The 26,208-nt window shown below is 36.0% G+C and overlaps 1 protein-coding gene across 8 annotated transcripts in view; it reads right to left on the bottom strand.

Annotated features, from left to right (window-relative positions):
* SPATA6 (spermatogenesis associated 6) overlaps positions 1–26,208 on the bottom strand; it is a 211,618-nt gene that overhangs the window by 111,595 nt on the left and 73,815 nt on the right. For all 8 annotated transcript variants that reach the window (XM_077149739.1, XM_077149740.1, XM_077149735.1 and 5 more), the window contains one exon: positions 285–326. In XM_077149739.1, the coding sequence (XP_077005854.1) occupies positions 285–326 (42 nt within the window). The remainder of the gene's footprint in view (positions 1–284; positions 327–26,208) is intronic.

The following is a 26,208-nucleotide window of genomic DNA, read 5'->3' as shown; positions in this document are numbered from 1 at the left end:
AACACCAACATGCAAAGACAAAATTGATTACTTTAGCAACAAAAGTACCTAATTTTAGAAAAGTCACAAAAACTTAATTTTAGAATGATGTGTCCAAATATCACTTACATCAATCTCCCTGTATATATTATTTTGGTCTATTGATATTTTACACATAGTGTACCAATGATAGAAATTCAACATTGTTTATACTTTGGGAAGAAGGGGGAAAGAAGAGGTTTTTAAAAACCTTTTATTGAAACAGGTTCCCATGCCAATTACCTTATGAATTTATAATACAGTACCTGGTGGAACAAGTTGTATCAACTCAAACACTGCTGTATCATCTGAAAGTTTAAAGAAAAATTTCCTTAAATAAGCAAATTAATAAAAAATTTAGTTACTTAGTTTACCATAAGAAGTATCTAAAAACTGGATAGGGTACACATATATTTCAGTAGACAATATATTTTTAAAAATATAAATATGTCTATTTCTTAGGTAGAGTGGTGAGTACATCTGGGTATATTACATAGTACCTTATAGGTTTACTATGTATAAAGTAATATATAATAAATTTATAAAAATAAGTGTAAAAATAAATTGTATCCTTCTTCCCTTCTAAAGGTCTATGAAAACTCTAACATTTTTACCCAACTGAAATCTCAGTCATTTTGCCTTCTACCTATTGATCCAAAAATAGGTAGAAAGAAATATTGAATATCAACTTTGGATCATAATTGGGGCTGAAATGAGGAAACTCAAACAAACAGTATTGGCCTTTTCCCTAAAGGAACATTTAGAAGACAAACCTTAAAAGAAATAAACACAAAAATGGACATATAATTACAAATCACAAGAATAAAGGCATTGTAAATAGTGCTATGAGAGTGTAAAATAACAAAATACAATATACTCAAGGGGTCAGGGAAGGCTTCCTTGAGGAAGAGCTCTTTGGGACCTGATGTATAGCATGAACGGGTATTAACTGATTATAGGAGGATTGGGGAAGTTGAGTTTTCCAAACAGACGAATGGGATGTACAAAGATTCTAAATAAAATTTAGGATAATTTTGGAAATTAGGTAGATGAAAAACAAAACTCCTACTAAAATCAGGTGGAAAAAACTTTGTTGGAAGACATGGGAGACTAAACACGCAGTAAAAACATATAGGAAGGAAACCCAAAGAGATGCACCTGGCATTTGAGGATGCTTTTCCTTTATACCAGTTCTGATAGAGGCAACTGAGAGAGTGAGAAGTCCAGCACAGCTTTGGACAAGCTCGTGAGATAGAGGGATAAAAAATATCCCTTCAGGAGGAGAGGGGAGGTCTGGAGGGAAGAGCCAATAGTCTGATAAACTGACTAGACTAATAGGTGAGGGCCCTGAAAAGATACACTCTAAAAGTAAAAGGTAAACTGAAACAAGATAGCCAAATAGGAACTAAAACCCATGTTTGAATCATTTCAAATTTTGTTTGGATTAAGGTGATCTTGAATTCTCACTGTCCCCCAGCAATTTGCTAAATAAATTCTATCTGAAAAGTAATAGCATAATCCAAGCCTTCAAGTTATTTCAAAAATTTTTATATATAAAGCCTGGTATTCAATCAAAACAAACCAGGTACCTAAGAAAAAAAGAAAAATTGGGATTAAAAAAATAAGGAAAATAATATGAAATGGAAATAGATGAACAAAAGATCCAGAAAACCAGGTTATCAGTCAGGAACAGTAAATATGCCTCATATGGTCAAAAAGATAAAATACAAGATTGAGAATATCAACAGAAAACTGGAAACTATTAAAAAGAAAAATATTTAACTGAAAAAATACAATAACTAAAAATTAGAACTGTAAAGGGGATGAATTAGTCAAGAAATTTCAAACAACTCCAGAGAGATTTAGGGAACAGGATAGCAAAAGAAATGTTTTAAAAGAAGTCCAGAAAGCCAAAAGGATGGAAAAATTTAAAAGAAACAAAAGGGACAGAGTGACAGGATTAACAATGTCCAGTTGGATTCACAGAATGAAAGAAATGGAAGGAGCAAAAATATTATTTGAAAAAAAAATACTGTCTGAGAACTTATTTGAAGAAAGAGACTTGTACACCAAATATAACAAATACAAAGAAAATCACACTTGGGCATATCAAAGTAAAGCTACAGGAAAACAAAGACATAAGAGAAGATACTGAAATGAGCCAACAAAAAAGAACAGAATACCTTTAAAGGAATAACAATAAGGATTGACAACTGAAACTAAGGAAACAAGGAGAAAATGCAATGATATCTTCAAACAGCTTGAAGACATGACTCCAAAATCCAGAGAACATATTCTTCAAAGATAAAGACATTTATGAACAAATAAAAATCCCAGATAATTCATCACCAAAAGACCTGTATCAGAGGAATTATGAAACGATATTTTTCAGAAAGAAGCAATGAATTGAAATAGAAGCTCAGAGATAAAAGTAAATAAAGAACAACCAAAAAAATAAAATATGGTTGTAAAGTGAAATGAATGACAACTTACAAAATGATAATAATATCTCAGGTGATTTAAATTGCATACAGAAGTAAAATTCATGATTAAAATATAATTCGAGAGAGAGATAAATAGTAAATAATCAAGAAGGTACATTGTAACCTCTAGGGCAATCACACACACACAAAATCAATAAAAGAACATGTAACTCTAATAAAGGGAAGGAAAAGAAATAGCAAAAAGCAGTAGAGTCAAAAGAAAGAAGAAAAAAGAAAAGACATTCAGTAGACAGAACAAAAAGAAAACAAACAGGGTCAAACCAAATTATATCAGTATATACTTTTTTATTTTAAAATTTGCATTTTTAGATAATTGTAGATTCACAAACAGTTGTAAAAGTAAGACAGAAAGATCTCTTGTACCTTTGCTCATTTTTACCCAATGGTAATATCTTATAAAGTTATAGTGCAATATCACAACTACTGTGACACTGATACACGCCACTCATTTTATCCATATTTCTCCAGTTTTACTTGTACTCATTTAAGTGTGTGTATATAATTTTACCATATGTGGGTTTGCGTATCCACCACCAACCACAGCATCACAAGTTCCATCACCACATGATCCCTTGTGTTGTCCTTTAATAATCACACCCACCTATATCCACCACCCATACCTAATCCCAATTCATCAGTAATCAGATCTGTTTCTACAATTTTTTTTATTAATTAAAAAAAATTAACTAACACAACATTTAGAAATCATTCCATTCTACATATGCAATCAGTAATTCTTAATATCATCACATAGATGTGTGATTATCATTTCTTAGTACATTTGCATCGATTTAGGAAAAGAACAAGCAAAACAACAGAAAAAGATATAGAATGATAATATAGAGAAAAAAATAAAAATAATAATAAAAATAAAAAATAAAAAAATATATAAAAAAGGAAAAAACAAAAAACACAAACAAACAAAAAAACTATAGCTCAGATGCAGCTTCATTCAGTGTTTTAACATAATTACGTTACAATTAGATAGTATTGTGCTGTCCATTTTTGAGTTTTTGTATCTAGTTCTGTTGCACAGTCTGTAACCCTTCAGCTCCAATTACCCATTGTCTTACCCTGTTTCTAACTCCTGATGGTCTCTGTTACCAATGACATATTCCAAGTTTATTCTCTAATGTCGGTTCACATCAGTGGGACCATACAGTATTTGTTTCTACAATTTTATTACGCATTTTTAAAAAGGTACACATTGGATTTAAAAGTTAAAAGGCACAGATAAGATTTAAAAACAAAAATAAAACCCTATCTACATGCCACTCATAAGATACACATAAAAATTATAAGATACGGAAAGGTTGAAAAATAAAAACATAGACAAAGGTACAGCAAAAGAAATGTGGTTTGTTTATACTGTAAAACAAAGTGATCATTAAAGCAAAAGTATAAAAATAATAAAAGGTTCAATTGACCAAATGATAAATACCTGTCAAAACTGGTCAAGAGAAAAGAGATTAGTCACAAATTATTAGTATTAGAAATGAAAAGGAGGACACAGAGATATACAATAGATCTTAACCAAGAATAATACCATGCTATTGAATGTATAACTATACATGAAAAATTCAATTCCTACAAAAAGAAGACAATAAAACTTAACAAAACATAGAAAAAATGGAATAGTCATACATATGCATATGTATGTCACATATATAAATACACACACACACACACACACACAGAAATATACACATACAAATATTCTGTTATTTAAATCCTTGACAACAGAGAAAACACTAGGCCAGATGATCTCACTGGGGAATTCCAATGAAAGAAAATTCCTTCTTTTTATATTCTGATAAAGTATGTACGTAATTGGTATTTTCTTCCTCCAACCTCTCTGAGAACATCAACAAGTTCCATCCCCCAGCCCTTTCCTACATTAAAAAGTTAGAATGGAACATAGCCCATATACCCCTAAAGATTGAGAGGAGAATCAAGGAGGAGGAGTTGTCACAGAGAAGATGAGATTTAACAAACGAGTATGACTGCTGAATCATTATATTGATATTTCTTTTAGGCTCCAGTGCTTTTAGCAGCTACAAGGAAAAATCTAAAATTTTAGAATTGTAACCCATATCAGACTTTGAAATCTGTCCTATAACTACTGATTACAATGTACTTTGAAGTTCATTGCTTTTTTCTATGTTATATTTCACAATTAAAATATGTGTGTGTATGATTTATTATTCAAAAATAAACCAACATAATTCATGACCTGCATAGAATGAAGAAGAAAAAATGTTTCCTAAAATTTAACAACCATTTTTGTTTAAAAGAAAATCTTGGCAAACTAGGAGTATAAGGGCAGACCACAATCTGCAAAACCTAAAGCAAACAACATACTAAGTGGTGAAATGCTGAAGCTGACCCTTTGAGGTTAGGAATGAGATATTCACTTAATTCACTACTATCACTCACTTCAACATTTTACAGGAGTTCTGAGTCAGTGCAATAAAGTAATGAAAAGAAATAAATGTATAATAAGAAAAGAACCAGAATTCTTTTCATTCACCGACAATGTGATTGTGTACATAAAAAGACCAAAGGAATCTTAGGACACACTTTTTAAGTTAATGCATATTGCAGACTGGTTGGAAATAAGGTCAATAAGCTGACGTCAAATGCATTTTTCATTAATAGCAACAACAAGGTTATAATCTCAATTAAAAATGTGAATGAAAGATGTTTAAGACTGCCCAACAGAAATTTACAAATATTATCAAATGTTATTAAAGAAGAGGCAAACTAGAGACTGATTTTGGGCTGCTAGGCTGTCTGCTCTTGTACCACACGCCTAGTAATAAACTTTTTCTCTCTTTGAAACCCCAGTGTCTAGGAATTGGTTACTGAACACGTCGGGCAGAAGAATCCACGGCCTTTGTCCAGTAACAATGCGGTGACCCTCTAGGACAAATGCCCAAATCTCTGGAGCCCCATTAGAGCAGGAGGTCAGGGAGCAGAGCAGGTAGGTCAGGTAACAGAGCTTTTTGTGGTCACTGGACTAAATTTAGTCTAGAGGCTCGGCAACCGGGGTTTCTCTGTTCTGCCGGCACTCCAGAGACTTTTGGCATCTTCAGAAAGCTTCAAAGAGAGAAATCATTTCCAGTTCCAGGTCCAGACATCTGACTGGGTGAGTGGGTCATCAGGGTAAAAGTGGATCGGGGAGTAATAGGAGGTTTGAGTCCCCTTGACCTAGGCCAGGATCATGTTTCCAGAACGATCCCCTTTGCTCTGACTTCTACACTTCTGATTTTGGGTTTGAAGTCAAAATACTTTACAGGGTTTGAAGCCCTGACCTAATCCCATTTAAACAATTAAATGGGGTTTAATAAAATTAAGTAGACCTGTTTAAGTATTAGCCAGTGTGTTACTTAGGTATTGGTTAATTTTTAAATTGATGTGCTAAGTGTTTTATGTCTGTTTAATTGTTAATTGGTGTGGTCAGTGTGTGTTCTATACAGGGTTTGAGGCCCTGGTCTAAATCTGTCTGTTGACAAATCCATCAATTAATTGCTATTTAATGAAGTTAAATAAGCCTGTTTAAATGGAAGCCGGTGTGTTACCTAGGTATAGTAAAAGTTGATGTTTCTTTAATTGTGATTCGGTGTGTTAAGCGTTTAATGCCTGTTTGATAGCTAGTGTGTTCAGTCTAGTTATTAACTGTGTGTTCCTGCATTTGTATTGGTTAAATGTTCCTAACTGGTTACTGATTACTGAAATTCTTTTAAAAAGGGAACCTTTGGGGTATATTGAAAATTGAAAAAATTTTGGTTTGAGGCTATAAAAAAAGGTTTTATTTCTGTAACATCATCTGGCCTCAGCATGACTTAAAATGGAAATACTATACTCAATTCTTTACTCGTCCCTCTCATAAGTATTTATGTTTCTATTTTTTTGAGCAATTAATTTTCCATTTGTATCTATATGCATTTTTAATGTATATTCTCATACCTCCGGATGATAATAGCAAATTAATAAGAAAATTCTTAAAGAGCTCTTCATAAACTGCTTAAAAAATAATTAAGTGCCTGATAGAAATATATGAATTGGTACTTCTGAAGTAAAAGAGAAAAAACTCTCTGAAGAGCAAGATTCAAAAATCTTAGTTTTGTAGTTACTGTAAACAAACCAGGACATTAGAGAGAAACTGTCCCTGGAATTTCCTTAAGACAGCAGCAAACTGCCAATGGACTGGCTCTGGAAAAAGCAAAGACCTTTTCCAATGGTCCTGATCATAGCCTTTAGTAAAATAAACCTAATAATTGGAAATAGTTAAAAGAAGAGCATAGAAACTCTCAAAATTCCATGGTCCTCACCTAAAACTTTCAAACCCAGCAAGCCTCATATCTTTCTGTCTGTGCAACCTATCCCTGCTCTAAGACCCAACCACTTAAAGCAGTTATGGGTGAGGGCTAGGCACAGAAAGACATGGTGAGGTGTGGTTTAGAATTTTTTTTTAACTAGGCATGGAAATTAGAAATGAGTAGCATAAAGAATATTACAGAATAGGCTATATTTATTAATATTATTTTTTCCAATAATACCTTTGCAATGGTAACTAGTCATCAGGTTATTATTAAAATATGAATAGCCTTAGGATAGGACTAACTGAATAGAATCTAATTATCAAATTTCAGTAAATAAAATGAAAGATCTCTGAGAGATATGGAAAAGTTTCTCTTGAATTTAGACTTGGGACAAATTAAACAATTGCAGTTTATTTTTCAAAACTTGATAATCAATATACTTTTTTTTTTATTAACGGAAAGAAAGAAAAAAAAAGAAATTAACACAACATTTAGAAATCATACCGTTCTATATATGCACTCAGTAATTCTTAACATCATCACATAGATGCATGATCATCATTTCTTAGTACATTTGCATCGGTTTAGAGGAACTAGCAACACAACATAAAAAGATATAAAATGTTAATATAGAGAAAAGAAATAAAAGTAGTAATAATAGTAAAAAAGAAACAAAAAACCCTATAGCTCAGATGCAGCTTCATTCAGTGTTTTAACATGATTACTTTACAATTAGGTATTATTGTGCTGTCCATTTTTGAGTTTTTGTATCTAGTCCTGTTGCACAGTCTGTATCCCTTCCGCTCCAATTATCCATTATCTTACCCTGTTTCTAACTCCTGCTGGACTCTGTTACCAATGACATATTTCAAGTTTATTCTCGAATGTCCGGAGCACTTGAAAAAAAGGTGTATCCTGCTGTTGTGGGATGTAATGTCCTATAAATGTCTGTTAAGTCAAGCTCATTTATAGTAATATTCAGATTCTCTATTTCTTTATTGATCCTCTGTCTAGATGTTCTGTCCATTGATGAGAGTGGTGAATTGAAGTCTCCAACTATTATGGTATATGTGTCTATTTCCCTTTTCAGTGTTTGCAGTGTATTCCTCACGTATTTTGGGGCATTCTGGTTCGGTGCGTAAATATTTATGATTGTTATGTCTTCTTGTTGAATTGTTCCTTTTGTTAGTAGATAGTGTCCTTCTTTGTCTCTTTTAACTGTTTTACATTTGAAGTCTAATTTGTTGGATATTAGTATAGCCACTCCTGCTCTTTTCTGGTTGTTATTTGCATGAAATATCTTTTCCCAACCTTTCACTTTCAACCTATATTTATCTTTGGGTCTAAGACGTGTTTCCTGTAGACAGCATATAGAAGGATCCTGTTTTTTAATCCATTCTGCCAGTATATGTCTTTTGATTGGGGAATTCAGTCCATTAACATTTAGAGTTATTACTGTTTGGATAATATTTTCCTCTACCATTTTGCCTTTTGTATTATATATATCATATCTGACTTTCCTTCTTTCTACACTCTTCTCCATGTCTCTCTCTTCTGTCTTTTTGTATCTGACTCTAGTGCTCCCTTTAGTATTTCTTGCAGAGCTGGTCTCTTGGTCACAATTCTCTCAGTGACTTTTTGTCTGAGAATGTTTTACTTTCTCCCTCATTTTTGAAGGACAATTTTGCTGGATATAGGAGTCTTGGTTGGCAGTTTTTCTCTTTTAGTAACTTAAATATATCATCCCACTGTCTTCTAGCTTCCATGGTTTCTGCTGAGAAATCTACACATAGTCTTATTGGGTTTCCCTTGTATGTGATGGATTGTTTTTCTCTTGCTGCTTTCAAGATCCTCTCTTTCTCTTTGACCTCTGACATTCTAACTAATAAGTGTCTTGGGGAATGCCTATTTGGGTCTAATCTCTTTGGGGTGCGCTGCACTTCTTGGATCTGTAATTTTAGGTCTTTCATAAGAGTTGGGAAATTTTCAGTGATAATTTCTTCCATTAGTTTTTCTCCTCCTTTTCCCTTCTCTTCTCCTTCTGGGACACCCACAACACGTATATTTGTGCGGTTCATATTGTCCTTGAGTTCCCTGACACCCTGTTCAAATTTTTCCATTCTTTTCTGGATAGTTTCTGTTTCTTTTTGGAATTCAGATGTTCCATCCTCCAAATCACTAATTCTATCTTCTGTCTCTTTAAATCTATCATTGTAGGTATCCATTGTTTTTTCCATCTTTTCTACTTTATCCTTCACTTCCATAAGCTCTGTGATTTGTTTTTTCAGTTTTTCTATTTCTTCTTTTTGAACAGCCCATGTCTTCTTCATGTCCTCCCTCAATTTATCGATTTCGTTTTTGAAGAGGTTTTCCATTTCTGTTCATTCAGCATTAGCATTAGCATTAGCATTCAGCATTCTGTTCCATTCAGCATTAGTTGTTTCAGCTCCTGTATCTTATTTGAACTATTGGTTTGTTCCTTTGACTGGGCCATATTTTCAATTTTCTGCGCGTGATCCGTTATCTTCTGCTGGCGTCTGGGCATTTAGTCAGATTTCCCTGGGTGTTGGACCCCACAGGTTGAAAAATTTTTCTGTGAAATTTCTGGGTTCTGTTTTTCTTATCCTGCCCAGTAGGTGGCACTCGTGGCACACATTTGTCTACGGGCTCCACCAGTAAAAGTTGCTGTGGGTCCTTTAACTCTGGAAAACTCTCGCCGTAGGGGAGGTTCGGCAGCTGAAGCGTCTTGGAAGAGTGCCAGCCGGCACAGGGGTCCGAACGCGGGGAGGGTCGCCGGCCGCCGCAGCACGGGAGAGCGCCTGACCGAATTTCCTAGTCGGCCCGGGGCGCCAAGTGTGGCGGAAGGGCGCCAGCTGTGCATCCCGGGAGAGTGCACTGTTCCCAGCCGGACCGGGGAGTCACGTGTTTGGAAGGGACCCCCTGGTCACCATTCTCCACAGTCTCGGGATTTCCGACCCAACTCTCTCAGTTGGTCCGTGGGGCCTCGCGTGGTGGGGCGCCAGCCGCCGCGGCCCAAGGGGACCACCTGCCCAATTCTGCCAGCTGGCCTGGGAAGGAGGAAGGGAGGGACTCCGGCTGCTTGCCGTCCCGCCCAGGAAAGCCCGCGCCCCTCGGTGATCTCACCGGAGCTGGTTCTCCCAGACAGTCCGCCGTTCCAGGATGGGGTACGCCGTCCCTTTGATCTCCGTCGTGGCTCCAGGAGCTGCTCTGTATTGTCTCCACTCCCCCAGTAGCTGTTCTGGAGGAGGAAAGGTGAGGGTGGCAAGGCTGTCGAGGCTGGTGGCAGAGGAGCCGGTGAAGGCGGAAGAGGGCACCGTGGTGGTTGGAGAGCCGCCGGAGCAGGAGGGGGAAGAGGAGCTCAACATACTTTTAAAATTGTATCTTAAGATTATTAAAACTGAGATTTTTTTTCAACCTCACATAAAAGGAATTTTATGATCAATTTTGAATTGAACAAATGTGATTTTATGCTGCTTGAGCATGTTCTCCCTAAATCTATATAAGCTTACTACAAAATAAGCTAGTGTTACAAATACATTCTCAAAATTCCTCTTAAAATAGCTTACCTAGAAATAGGTTGTCACATAAACTGAGCAACGTACCTGATAATAATACTTATATAAAATATAATTAAGATTATGCTGATGTTTCAAATATACCCTATTTAAGAAATTGATTAAGTTTAGCAAGAAATATAAATGGATTTTTTAAATTAGCTTGATTACCTGGATTTCAAAGAATCCGGCTTTTTGTTACTTGGTCATTTGTTACCTTAGTATGTGCAAGAATTTGAATTTGTAGTGGCTTTGTTAACGTCAGTCTGTCATGAATTAAAAAGACACAAGTCTTAGCTTCAAAGAGTTTCTATTCTAGTTAGAATATACATGTACTAAGACACAGTATAAGACAGTGGTAACAGAGGAATAAAATGCTGGCAGAGTTTACAAAGCAGATAGATAAAGAATACTAAGAAGTTCTCATAGAAGAGATGACACGTGTAAGACCTTTAAGTGAGAATAGTATTTAAATAAATAGAACTCTGAACTAGCTTTTAGAAACCACTTGTAAACTAACATATTCCTGGTATTATTTGGCATTTGGAAATAACATTGAGAAAACTTTGAGTTTTTTTCTGTATATAAAGTCCTTCAATATAAAAAAGCTGATTATATTTCAAACTTGGACTTTTCTGACCTCTGAAGGTAGTAATGAATTGGACTGAGAGATTTTAGGTATATTACAAAGTAATCATTTGTGTGTTCTGAGTATAAAGTATATAGATGCCTGGCTGTGTCCCAAACATAAATTTCTTCCTTCTTCTGTTATTTTGTAGCATCTCTGTATCTTTTCTCCTTCATGGAATACTGCTATTGGAAAGAAGTATGCAGGGTCAAAAGTTTTGTGTATCATATATTTTTAAAAAAGAAAGCATTTATGTTAAGCTGAGTATTCATACAAAACTCAAGTTTAGTTTTCTCCCTGAGAAAATAACGTGGGACATTAGAATATCCTTGTTAACGTTTATGTTGGTATTATCCTTTATTTCAGAAGATAAGCTTCTTACTGTTGAGGGAAAAACCGTTACAAATAATTTATTTTTTTAACCTTGTATAGTAAGGTGCTAAAATAGCTCAATCTATTGCATAGGAGGTGTTTGGGAAGTATTACAGCAGTTAAAAGGTATTTTTCTATCCTGTTGCTGGTTAAATTCGTATAGGTAAAATATTATTCATATATTTAGAGATTGTATAAATTCCTAAAAATTTGACAGTGTTCTCACAGACAATGTTATAGTCTGATACTAATCTGTATGATATTAAGCAATGGTATGGTGTCAGTCATGGTTTTAGTTATTCTAAAAAATAGAAACAGCCAAATTGCCAGTTGCACTGCTTTGCTCTAGTATTACTCTAAAAGTACATGTGCTCAACTATAGGTCAGAGCTCCAGAAAGAAATTTTAAAAGAAAGATCGGACAAATATATATGTTATATTTTATCCGTTAAATAACATAACTCTGGTAATGTGTAAAAGTGAAACAGAACAAAACCTCTGCCATGGTTCCTTAAAACAGAACACTGTCTAAAGCTTTTATTTCTGAAAGAAGCTTTACTTAAGCTCAGTTCTAAGTGTTAACTATTACCATTAAATTCTGAGGTGCTTTACTCTTTGTAAAGCCCAGTAGTTCCATGGATCTTCAGGTGTCTGTGTGCAAAGCAATATTGAAATTTGGTTTTCTAGCTCTGAAAGTTAGCACGGGTCCACACAGGAATGGCTAAAAAAAAAAAAAAAAACTGAAGGAGATCAAACTCCAATTAAAGAGGTGATGAAACTGATCAGGTTAAAACTAAGGTAAATCAATATACAAGGTAAAGAATAATATCGTTTGCATTTTAAAGTTTCAACTTCTATATGAGACAGATGAAAAATGTTTATTTTGTCCAAAATTTGCACTGTCTGATTTAATCTGTCTAGTCAAACAACCTAATTCAGCTTTACTTGATATGGAACTTGGAATAAGGAACAAAATCTTAATGTTCTGTACAAGTTAATCTTAGGCAATGATGCACTTCAGAGTATTTGGGGCAGAAAATGAAAAAGTGTTTACAAAGTCCCTTGAGGTATTGGGAAAGAGAGAACTAGTAAGCTTCCCTACCTGAGGAATTACTGAAAATTTTCTTATGCAAGAGAGGCTCCCAATTTAATAAGCCAAGGCCTCAATTTTGAGGCTTGCCCTTATGAAACTTATTTCTGTAATAGTAAACTGAACCTACTTAGGATTAGTGTATAAGAGCCATCTCCAGAAAATCTCTGCTGTTGCTCAAATGTGGTCTCTCTCTATGCCAAACTCTAGCTTCCCCCCAAGCTGGGACATAATTTCCAGGCGGATAAGCTTGACACTGGCAACATTAAACATAATTGGCACTGTGAGAATAAGTTCCAAGAATGAGCCTGCCCCTGACATCATGGATGAACGGACCAAAAGGGAGAAAAGAAATGGAGATTTAATGGCTAAGAGATTTCAAACTGAGTCAAGAGGTCATTCTGGAAGTCACTCTTATGCAAGTTTCAGCCAGATATTGCAAACAGCCAAAATATGACAAACCCCAATCAACAGCATTCCTAGAAACCCTGAAAAGATATCCTATGCTCTATAAAATTTTACTTCTTAGGTTTGTTTTTCAGAAACTTGAAACCTCCAGATTGCTACAAAGCTCTGAAACCCAGAGATGCTGGACTCTTCAAGAATAACACTACTGGTTTCATCAGTTCATCCCTCTGCCCCTTAATAACAACACCCCTTTTCAGCCTTGAAGCAGTCAAGAGGGTCGTGACCCAGATATCCCTCAAGATTGAGAGATAATTATCAAATGAGAGGGAGGAATTGCAACTGAGAAATTAGGATTTAAGGTATGATTTTGATTACTGAATCATATTACTTTTTCCTTTCTGGGATATTGGAGTAGACGGGAATACCTGAAATCCTTAAACTATAATTCAGTAGCCCTAATATCTGAAATGAACATAAAAGCTCTTATCTTGTGCCTTTGTGACTGTAAGAGCTGTTATGCCCTTTATCTGGTCGTTCTCTTGTACAGCAGAGGCCCTAATGCTAAGGAAGTCAGTCATTAACTACTTCCTTCCTTTTGGTTTACACCTTTAGTACTGAAGTGATAGCTCTACCTCCCCTCTTTTCAGCTTATGTTGAAATGATAATGATAACACTGTCTCCTTTTCTGCTTTGAAATTGGTATTCAAAATGACCTCATCTCCACTTGCTAAACTTCTAAAAAACCCTGAATCCCCTAAACTCGTGGAGACAGATTGGGTTGCTAGGTCATCTGCTCTCCTACCACGTGCCTAGTAATAAACTCTCTCTCTCTTTGAAGAAAAACAGAAGTAGAGGGGTAAACTAATGAAGGAATAACATGTTTGGAAAACATCAACCAATCATAATTATGGACCTTATCCATAGCCCAATTCAAAAAAAAAACTTTTAAAAACTGTAAGTTCATTGGGGAAATGTGAGCTGAGCAGACATTTGATAATATTAAATAATTGTTCATTTCTTAGGATTGATAGAGTATTGTTGCTTTATTTTAGATATCAATATCACCAGTGAAAGGATATGATGCTTGAGATTTGCTTCAAAAGCATATGGAAAAGGGTGATGAAGTAGGGAGGTATAGATAAAACATTACCTATGATTTGATAATTATTGAACTGAATGATAGTTACGTGGGGATTTCATTAATTTCCTCTCCCCATTTTTATGTATGTATGAAACTTTCTCTAATAAAAGGTTGTAGAAAATGTGTTGGATTAGAGAAAGTTATCTGTGCTCTAAAAACATTACCTTCAGAGTTCTCATTACACTGTGTTTCTTAATATTCCCTTCTGCTTTTTCCATCACATCAACTAAAATAGGAGCCGCCCATTTCAGATGTTCATATTCCTCCTTCTGGGAAGATGGTCGACTAGAGTAGCTCAAGATTAGCCCTGCTCCATGGAAAAGTTAGAGAAGGGACAGGAGGGTGACTGAGGTGACAATTCAGGAGTGCAGCTGACCTGGGAGAGCCTTCTGCACCACATGTGGCAGCCCTGGTTGCAGAGGCCGAGGAACTGAGATGCAGAAACCTGGAGCCTGGCGTGGAGGCGCAGAACCCACAGGAGTGCACAGATGGGAGCGCGGGACTAGGAAGTAAGCCACGCCACGTTCCTTGGGTGCGCTACCCTCACCAGCACAGCCCTGTGACTGGTGACTCACCCCATACCCCGTGCACCTGAACCCTGTCACTCGCGTCCATTCCCCACACTCCAGGTGCCCCCACCCCACCAGTCCCCAGTGCACATACTTGCCCCACACCCCCACCCCAAGTACAGCCCAACCCACCTCTCCTACACTCCTTCCAAGCACCATGTCCCCCTCCCTGTTCCCTGCAGGCTGTTAACAGCGCATAGAGGTTGCAGGCACTAACCTCCATACCTAGACTACCCTGGCCCCCGACCATAGTATTGCACAGCTCCACCTCCCCTCCCTGAGCTCAGCACATCCATTTATGGCACTCCCAGGCCCGTGCATCACGTCATTCAGCTCTGGGAACCATGCTATACAGCAGTCCTAGAACCACACATGTGCACAGCCCTCAGCCTAACTTCCTAGCTGTGTGAAAGTGCCGACCTGCACAACTTGGTCAACATATGCCTCCAATCCATAAAAGCATAACAACTACCTGCTGCCACAGCTCTGCACAAGCGCACAAGGGACCCTGTGCCTTAGACCAGCCCACACCAGGGTTATGCACCTCAGACCAATGCACCTGCAAAGTCATATCCTCCCTGGCTGCTGGGTGCCCACATTCACAAGCATCAGCATAACATCCCCAACCTGTGCCCATACCTTCCCTGAAACAAATCACCCTAATGAGTGCTTCACCTTGTAACCTACTTCCTGCTGCACAACCATCCTGCAAACACAAGGCCTTAGAGTACTGAAAGAAATCAACTCCCAATGTAAATCAATCAGGATATTTACATGTCATGAATACAGCAGAAGATCACTAAGCATATCACAATGCAGACAGATATAGCCTAATGACCAAATTAAAACACAGAGGAGACATAGACATTGGGACAACTAATCAAAGATGCTCATACAACTCTACTTAATAAAATAAGTCAGATAACAAATGACATAAAGAAGATCAAGAAGACAGTAGAAGAGCACAAAGAGGAATTTGAAAGAATAAATAGAAAATAGTGGAAATCAGAAATCAAAGACTCTGTTGACCAAATAAAAAACATACAAGAGCCATACAACACCAGATATGAAGAGACAGAAGAAAGAATCAGTGATATAGAAGATAGGATAATTTACGTCGAAGACTCAAAACAGCAAATGGCAAAAAAAAAGATGGAAAAAATTGAATTGGATCTCAGGGAAATGATAGACAAAACAAAACACACAAATGTAAGAATCACTGGTGTCCCAGAAGGAATACAGAGGAGTAAAGGGCTAGGAAGAACAGTTGAGAATATAATGGGGGAAAACTTCCCAACCCTCAGAAAGGACATAAATATACACATCAAAGGAGCCCAAAGAACTCTAAACAAGAATAAATCCAAATGGAACTTCTTCAAAGCACATACTAATCAGTCTGTCAAATGTTGAAGAGAAACGGAAATTCCTGAAAGCAGCAAGAGTAAAACAATCTATTACATACAAAGGAAATCAAATAAGAATGAGTTCAGACTATTCAATTAGCACCCTGGAGGTGAGAAGGCAGTGGCATGATATATGAAAGAGAAAGACTTCCAGCCAAAAATTCTGTACCCAACCAAACTGTCCTTCAAAATTGAGGGAGAGATTGAAGTTTTCACAGACAAAGAAGTCCTGAAAGAATTTGTCAACAAGAGACAGGCCCTACAAGAAATACCAAAAAGAGTTCTGCCAGCTGAAGAAAAAAGACAGGAGAGGGAAGCCTGGAGCAGGGCACAGAATTGAAGAGTACTACTAAGGTTAATTTAAATAATACAAAGAGAAAGAAGGAAAAGAATAAATAGATCCGACAGATAAAATAAAAAAGATAAGATGGTGGAAACAAGAAATGCTTTTTCAGTAATAACTTTGAATAATGGACAAAACTTACCAAATAAAAGATACAGATTGACAGAATGGATTAAGAAATATAATCCAGCTATATGCTGTTTACAAGAGACTCATCTTAGACACCAGGATACAAATAGATTGAAAGTGAAAGGATGGAAAAAGATTTTCCATGCAAGTTTTAACCAAAAGAAAGCAGGAGTAGCTATACTAACACTGGACAAAATAGACTTTAACTGTAAACACAACATAAGAGACAAAGAAGGACACTATATACTAATTAAAGGGTCAATTCACCAAGAAGATATAACAATCATAAATGTTTATGCTCCCAATCAAGGAGCTCCAAAGTCCATGAGACAGACATTGGCAAAACTGAAAGGAGCAATAGATGTTTCAGCAATAATAGTAGGAGACTTTAATACATCACTCTCCTCTATAGATAGAAGAACCAGACAGAAGATCAACAGGGAAACATAGAAGTTAAATAACTTAATAAATGAATTAGACATAACAGACATATATAGGTCAATGAACCTCAAAGCACAAGGTTACATACTCTTCTCTAGCACTCATGCAACATTCTCCAGGATAGATCATATGCTGGGGTACAAAACAGGTCATTATAAAATTAAAAATATTGAAATTATTCAAAGCACTTTTTCTGATCACAATGTGATGAAACTGATCCTGATAACCACCAAAGAATGAGAACATTCACAAATATATGGAGATTAAATAACACACTCTTAAACAACCAGTGGGTCAAAGAAGAAATTGCTAGAGAAATGAGTAGCTATCTAAAGACGAATGAAAATGAGAATACAACTTATCAGAACTTAATGGGATGTGACAAAGCCTGTGCTGAGAGGGAAATTTATTGCCCTAAATGCTATATTAAAAAACAAGAAAGTGCAAAAATCAAGGACAGCAAAACTGGAGGAACTTGAGAAAGAAAAGCAAAACTAACCCCAAAACAAACAGAAGAGAAATAACAAAGATTAAAGCAGAGATAAATGAATGGGAGAACAAAAGAAGAATAGAAAAAATCAATAAAACCAAAAGTTGGTTCTTTGAGAAAATCAATAAAATTGATGGGCTACTAGCAAGACTGACAAAGAAATGAAGAGAGAGGATGAAAATAAAATCAGAAATCAAAAAGGGATGCATTACCACTGACCCTGAAGAAATGAAAGAAACCATAAGAGGATACTATGAACAACTATACGCCAACAAACTAGACAACTTAGATGAAATGGACAAATTCTGGAGACGCACAAACACAGTACACTGACTCAGAAAGAAATAGATCTCAACAAACCAATCATAAGTAAAGACATTCCATCAGTCATCAAAAATCTTCCTACTAAGAAAAACTCAGGGCCAGATGGTTTCAAAGGGGAATTTTATCAAACATTCCAGAAAGAACTAACACCAATCCTGCTCAAACTTTTCCAAAAGTTTGAGGAAAAAAGAACTATACCTAACTCATTTTATGAAGCTAATATCATTTTAATACCAAAACCGGGTAAAGGTGCTATAACAAAGGAAAACTACAGGAAAATAAGTAATGAACATAGATGAAAAAATTCTCAAAAAAATATTACCAAATCGAATCCAACAGCACATCAAAATAATTATACACCACGACTGAGTGGGGTTTATACCAGGAATACAAGGATGATTCAACACAAGAAAATAAATTAATGCAATACAGCACATTAACAAATCAAAAGGTAAAAATCACATGATCATCTTGATTGATGCTGAAAAAGCATTCAACAAGATTCAGCACCCTTTTCTGATAAAACATTTCCAAAGATAGGAATCAAAGGTAACTACCTCAGTATGATAAAAGTAATATATGAAAAACCGATAACCAGCACTGTACTCAATGGAGAGAAATTGAAAGTCTTCTCCCTAGATCAGGTACAAGACAAGGATGCCCACTGTCACCACAATTATTCAATATTGTGCTAGAAATTCTAGGTAGAGCAATCAGGCAGGACAAAGAAATAAAAGGCATCCAAACTGGAAAGGAAGAAGTAAAACTCTCATTATTTACAGATGGTATGATATACACTTGGAAGTGCCTGAGAAATCTACAGCAAAGTTACTTGAGCTAATAAATTCAGCAAGGTGCCGGGATATAAAATTAATGTCCAAAAATCAGTAACATTTCTATATGGAAACAATGACCTGATTGAGGAGTCAGTTAAGGAAAAAATTCCGTTCAAAATGGCAAGTAAAAGAATCAAATACTTAGGAATGAACTTAACCAGGGACATAAAGGACTTGTACACAGAAAACTATGTAACATTGCTAAAAGAAATCAAAGGAGATCTAAATAGGTGGAAAGACATTTCCTGCTCATGGATAGGAAGGCTAAATATAGTTAAGTTGTAAATTCTTCCCAAATTGATCTATAGATTCAACACAGTACCAATCAAAATTCCAACAACCTAATTTGAAGATTTGGAAAACCTAACTACCAAAGTCATCTGGAAGGGAAAGAGAACCTGAATAGCTAAAAGTATCCTAAAAAACAGAACAAAGTGGGAGGATTAACAGTCCTTGACTCTAAAACCTATTGTAAAGCCACAGTGGTCAAAACATCATGGTACTGGCACAAAGACAGAAGCACTGACCAACGGAATCAAATTGAGAGTGCAGAAATAGACCATCAAATATATGGTCACCTGATTTTTGACAAGGCCCCCGAATCCTCTGATCTGTGACAAAAATAGTCTTTTCAGTAATTGGGTATGGAAGAACTAGAGATCAATAGCCAGAACTGGAGCTCAATAGTCAAGAGAATGAAAGAGGACCCCCATCTTACACCCTATACAAAAATTAACTCAAAGTGGATCAAACACCTAAATATAAGAACTAGCACCCATAAAGCTTCTAGAAGTGTAGACCTAGTAATAGGAGGTAGCTTCCTTTTCTACTTTGCTAGCTGCTGGAATGTAATATATCAGAAACAGAATGGCTTTTAAAAAGGGGAATTTAATAAGTTGCTAGTTTACAGTTCTAAGGCTGAGAAAATGTCCCAATTTCTATGGACCTAAAACAGGTCCATAGAAATGTCCAATCAAAGGCATCCAGGGAAAGATACCTTGGTTCAAGAAGGCCGATGAAGTTCAGGGTTTCTCTTTCAGCTGGAAGGGCACATGGCAAACACGGCATCATCTGCTAGCTTTCTCTCCTGGCTTCCCGTTTCATGAAGCTCCCTGGGAGGTGTTTTCCTTCTCCATCTCCAAACGTCGCTGGCTCATGGACTCTCTGCTTTGTAGTGCTGCAGCATTCTCTGCTCTCTTGGAATCTCCCTCATTCTCCAAAATGTTTCCTCTTTTATAGGACTCCAGAAACTTATGAAGACCCACCCAATGGGTGGAGACATGTCATCACCTAATCCAGTTTAACAACCACTCTTGATTAGGTTACATCTCCAGGGAGATGACCTAATTACAGGTTCAAACATACAGTATTGAATAGTGATTATTCTGCCTTTACGAAATGGGATTTTGATTAAAACATGGCTTTTCTAGGGTCCATACATCCTTTCAAACCAGCACACTTCCTAAACTTTGTACCCAAAGTACAAGCAACTAAAGAAAAAAATAGATAAATGGGAACTCCTCAAAATCAAATGCTTCTGCACCTCAAAAGACTTTGTCAAAAAGGTGAAGAGGCAGCCAACTCGATGGGAAAAAAATATTTGGAAATCACATATCAGACAAAGGTTTGATTTCCTGTATATACAAAGAAATCATACAACTCAACAACAAAAGAACAAACAATCCAATTATAAAATGGGCTAAAGATATGAATAGGCATTTTTCTGAAGAGCAAATACAGATGGCTCAAAATCACATGAAGATATGCTCATTTTCATAAGCCATAAGGGAAATGTAGATCAAGATTATAATGAGATACCACCTCACACTTATAAGAATGGCTGCTATTACACAAATAGGAAACTATAAATGTTGGAGAGGATGTGGAGAAACTGGGACACTTAAGCACTGCTGGTGGGAATGTATAATGGTGCAGCCATTATGAAAGACTGGCAGTTCCTTAGGAAACTAAATATCGAGTTGCCCTATGACCCAGCAATAGCATTACTTGGTATATACCCAGAAGAGCGACACAAACAGACTTCTGCACACCGATGCTCATAGCAGCATTATTCACAATTGCCAAAAGATGGAAACAAACCAAATGCCCATCAGCAGATGACTGGATCAACAAAATGTGGTATATACTTAAGATGGAATATTATGCAGCAGTAAGACAAAACCAACATCCTGAAGCATGTGACAAGATGGATGAGCCTTGAGGATGTAATGCTGAGCGAAATCAGTCAGACAAAGAAGGATAGATACTGTATGATTCTACTTGTATGACCAGCATAAAGGTATAATCAGAGGATTATAATACAGAATATAGGGGACTTAGAAATACGTAGAAGCTAGAGATGGATGAACTATTAGCTAATGAGGTTGAACTCCAATGTAAGGGAGGAGATATGAGCAAAGGTGATTCTCTAGTGGGTCTAGAAGTAATATTGCCATATTGAAGATGAACAAGATTGAAAGGGGTTATATAGACCTACGTGTCCCACTGATTCACACTAGAAATATGAATGAGTTTTCATAAGAATTACTTCAAAGATATGATTATTGTATAAAGAGTATTTAAGTCCAGGATACGGGGGGAAACTGCTATTGCATGCTAGAGCCATGTTCAAAAGGAAACCATCAGCACTACCACAGCAAAAGCAGAGGTAAATAATGGGGTGAGGGACAAGAGTTAAGAGGAGGTTTAGATTTTCTATTTGGCAAGGGTGTGTTTTATTGGTTTTCTGTCTTGGGAACAATTAAATTACCTAAAATTGAGAATGTTGATGGACTGTGTATTGTGGACTTTCGGCCTTCTACATGATGCCCAGTGAATGCAGGTGGCTGAAGGATGCACTGATGGAGAATTAGATTGGCGAACAATGGTAAATTCTTATGAATGAAGGTTGTGTTGCTACAAAAAGGTACAATGTCAAGAGGCATGCAACAATGTGAATGAACATATGGGACATGTGGTGAGACATAATAAACCAGAAACAAAAAAACAACAACAATGGTATGGTCACCTTTAGAAGATGCTTATATGAAAACAGGGGCCTAGATTGTCAATTTTTAGAGTAGACACATTAAGTCCAGAGTGGTGATTATTATTTCTGGATTTTGAGAGGCTGTTTTATATATATAACCTGATATTTAGAGATAAGAATGAAGCTGAACAGGTTGGGGTTAAAGTAATTCAGAACACAGGGGTAAGGAAGACAGTGTCTCTATTTTAGAACCACACATACTCTGACAGCAATGGAAGGTTTATTTAATCTGGAACTGAAATTTTCTGTAGTGCATAATCTAATTCAACCTATTTGTATAGCTCATTTGAACAACTGAAACAGGAAGCAAACAATAAGATAGAGGTCCTTTAATCATGTATAGATTATTGTAATGCCTGGAAACATCCTAGAGTATATTAAGCAGATAATCAAAAAGAATTGGCAAAGTCCCATGAGGGAGGGGAGAAAGAATATGGAACTATTAAACCTTACCATCAGGGAATTCCCTGATACTGTGTCAAACTTTAGGGACAACCAAATCAATAGGCCATGCCCTCGATCATGACGATTACTCCCGTGAAGCTTATCTAGGTAGCAGAGAAGCTTATATTACCTATAGGCATGCCTAAGAGTTACTTCTAGAGGACCTTTGTGTGGCTCAGATGTGGCCTCAGTCTCTCTAAGTCCAACTCTGCAAGTGAAATCATTGCTCTCCCCCCTATGTGGGACATGACATCCAGGGGTGAAAGTCTCCCTGGCGACGTGGGAGAGGACTCCCAGGGATGAATCCAGACCTGGTACTGTGGGATCAACAATTCCATCCTGACCAAAAGGGGGAGAAGAAGGGTTATTAATAAAGTATCAGTGGCAGAGAGAGTTCAAATAAGGTCAAGAGGCTACTCTGGAGGTTACTCTTATGCAAGTTTCAGGTAGACCTTGCTACCATCATAACCTGCCAACACCTAACCGGGACCATTACAGCCAATCAAAAAGAACACCTAGGGAAATATTTAACATTCCACAATGGTTCCAGGCACTGGAGTAACTTTCCAGAAACCTACAACCTCCAGATGGGTCCCTGGTGCAGTTAAATCCTGAAACCTAACCCAGCCTCTCCAGAACATCAGATAGATTCATTTCCCTACACCATGTTAGTGACAGAGCCTTCCAAGATCAAAAATTTAGAATTTTCATAGCCCAAACAACCCTAAAGAGAGGTATGGAAAGATCAAAGGTGATGGTGGAATTATACATAGAAGATAGGAGTTAACAAATGAATATAAATGCTGAATCATTAAATCGATATCTTTTAGTCTCCAGTATTTTAGAACAGCTAGAAGTAAAAACCTAAAATTGTGAAACTGTAACCCATGGCAAAGTCTGAAATACATTCTACAACTAATTGTTGTGCTGTGCTTGGAAATTTATAGCTTTTCTGTATATATGTTATTGTTCACAAAAAAAAAGGAAAAAAAAGTTGACTGTGATGATAAAGAAGTATTTAAGCCCTCTAGCCTCCTATATTCTGGAGCAGGTAGATGGAAAAATCTGAGAGGATCATATGGTAGCCCATGACAGACTCTGGGATCTGTCCTGTAACCACTTGTTGAAGAGTGCTTTGAATACTATTGCTGTTTTATTTCTTTGCTTTGCATATATATTATACTCTACAAAATAAAAATTTTAAAAAAATTAGCTCAGCTGCCCCTCCAAACATTTCAACTCACTGAGATGTGGTTCTAGTTACAAAAGTGGCTTGTTCCTCTGGAATGCAATAAAGTAAAAGAATATCTTATCTATAAAATAAAACCTTTCCGGGTTGTCAGTTTTCCAGGAAGGCATTCCAGTAAGATTTTGGTGAGTTTTTGAGATTGCCCATAACATTTAAAAAATAAGTTTGTCACCTTAAAAATAAAGGTTAAATAATAAAAAAAAAATTACTACTAATAAAAACGATCATGGTGATGAATATACAACTATGTGACGATATTGTAAGCTATTGATTGTATACCTTGGATGGACTGTATGAGAATGAAGATATTGCAATAAAAATATTTAAATAAAAAATGTTATTTAGTCATCTTAAACTAATTTATACTTTTCAGATTTTGTTTTGTATATTTTTTAAACTGAACATATATTAATATTATCATCAAAATAACAAAGGTTTTTAATTAAGGATGGAAGCAGTAATAAGCTCTTATCATGAAACTAATTATCTCCTTTTAGTTGCACACCATCTGATTCTGTCAACTGTTCATCCTCTTTCTCACTGCCATCTCTTAACCTCAAGGCCACTACCACTTTTTCATTAAAGTTCTAACTGGCTTACCTCCCTTTCAAACCTAAGATTTGCCATAATCTTAAGCAATACTGAATCCATGTAAACGACTCATCCAACAGTTTTCTGACCACCTCAAATCCAGTACACTTATGAAGGGATTCTAATTATTTATTATATATCTGAAAGTTTTACTTAAATGGACACTCCTTTGAGGAAAGGAACTATATTTTATTTATTTATTAACCCCCTATATTCTCTCATAGTGACTGAGCCAGCACAAGCAATCAGAAAGAGTTTCAAAAAAACCTTTTAAACTAAAAAAAATTTAGCTCTTATCATAGACCAGTGGATAAGCAAGTTTTGCTTAAGATGACTTTTATATCAGCCCTCAAATTATACAACATATTCTATGACTATGCAATGCTATTTCCCCTTCTAATATCAATAAATGGAAGAACAGAAAAGGAATGAATACTGGAGAGAGTATTGAAATAAGAATCTGGCTTTTAAGGAACTTCATCTGCTATACTCAAAATAATTAAAATATTTGATACATAAGGGAAAACCCTATGTTCTAGAAAACAAAATGAAATTTCATTAGAAATGTGCTGTGAGGTCCCAAAACACTTTGAACATACCTTTTCCTCACTTATGACACTGAATTATAATTGTTTGTGTACATGTCTATATTTGTATATTTCATCATTGCTGAAGGGTTAACTACCTTTCAAATCAACAAATAAGAGGCAAATACATCTAGTATACTTTTAGAATTATGTCTATTTTCATTCTACTTCTCTAAAAACTGAAAAGAATGCACATATGAGACTGAAACTTTAATAAAGATTGTTTTTCTAATACTTAGAACCCAAGGCACATTTTCTACAGAAATAGTGTTATTCATGACACTTGAATTTCCAAACATACCACAAAGCCTGGCTAACCAATAACAACATAGCAGAAATATAATACTATTAATATTAGACTGAATTCTGAGTCATTGAAAGAAAACAACATGGGAAGTAGGAAGAGTAGAGGTAGGAAAGGAATATTTTTCTCCTTCTTTCCAAGATATAAAAGACTAGCATTGGATAAAATGTAGCTAAACCAGTTTCACATCTTCTTTTAATTACTATCCCTCAAAGAAACCCTTTCAGATTTTTCTCCTACTCACCTACTCCTCATGAAATTTTAATGCTGTTGATATACTGATATCTGATTTATGTACTGTGGCCTTTTGGAGGGTCACAAATCATTGAAATATCTAAGATCATGATCTCTGAGAACAAATTTTGCCCACATGAGAGCAATACTGTCCTTTGAAAAATGTATGAACTAGACAATTACTGTAAATCAATATAACAGAATAGGTAAGTGCATGGACTATGAAATCAGTATCTTAAGCAAAGTATTTAAAAGCTGTGCCTCAGTTTTCCATCTCTAAAATGGTAATTATAATCATATCTACACCTCCTGGACTGTTGAGAGGGTTGAATGAGTTAACATACACAAAATGTTCAGAAGAGTGCCTGACACACTGTAAGCACTCAATTAAGTGTTAGCAACTATCATCATCACCATTATCATTTTTACTATTATTACAATTGTTGCTGTTACTGCTACCATTACTACCATTTCCAATTCACATTTTTGACCACCTCCATTGCTGCAGTCTTTTACCAAATGTTGTCTTGGCCCAAACAGTTAGTGCATTCATGTATCCCAAAGAGTATAGCAGCTATATTCTCATGGTTACTACAATATCATGAAAACATTCTGTGCTCCACGTTCTAAAACTATCAAGAACCTCATTCCCAAGCCCTGAAACCCAGAAAAATCGATCTCTCCAAGAACATCAACCAGTTTCATTCCTTTACCCCATAAGTTCAACACCCCTTTCTACATGAGTAAGTTAAATGGTCATTGCCCAAATATCCCTGAAGATTGAGAGAATGAGCAAATGAGAGGGAGGAGGTATAACTGAGAAATTAGGTTTAGCAAATGATCATGACTACTGAATAATAATATAGATGATTCTTTTAAGTTTCTGGTGTATTAAAATAGCTAGAAGGAAATACTTGAATTTGTGAACTGTAATCCAGTAATCTCAATCTTTGATAATGATTGTATAACTACACAGCTTTTATCATGTGACCATATGATTGTAACCTTGTAATGGACAGTTCCTTTATCCAGTGTATAGGTAGAAGAATAATAAAATACATATGAAAAACAAAAGAAGAACCTCATTCCATCCATAATAAAAACATTCAGTATTTCCAAAGAAATGTCTTCATCTATATGTTAGCATAATATCTG

Source organism: Tamandua tetradactyla, chromosome 2, assembly GCF_023851605.1.
Source record: "Tamandua tetradactyla isolate mTamTet1 chromosome 2, mTamTet1.pri, whole genome shotgun sequence".
Lineage (NCBI taxonomy): Eukaryota > Metazoa > Chordata > Mammalia > Pilosa > Myrmecophagidae > Tamandua > Tamandua tetradactyla.
The sequence above is the reverse complement of the archived record's forward strand: the minus strand, read 5'-3'. Positions and strand labels throughout refer to the sequence as shown.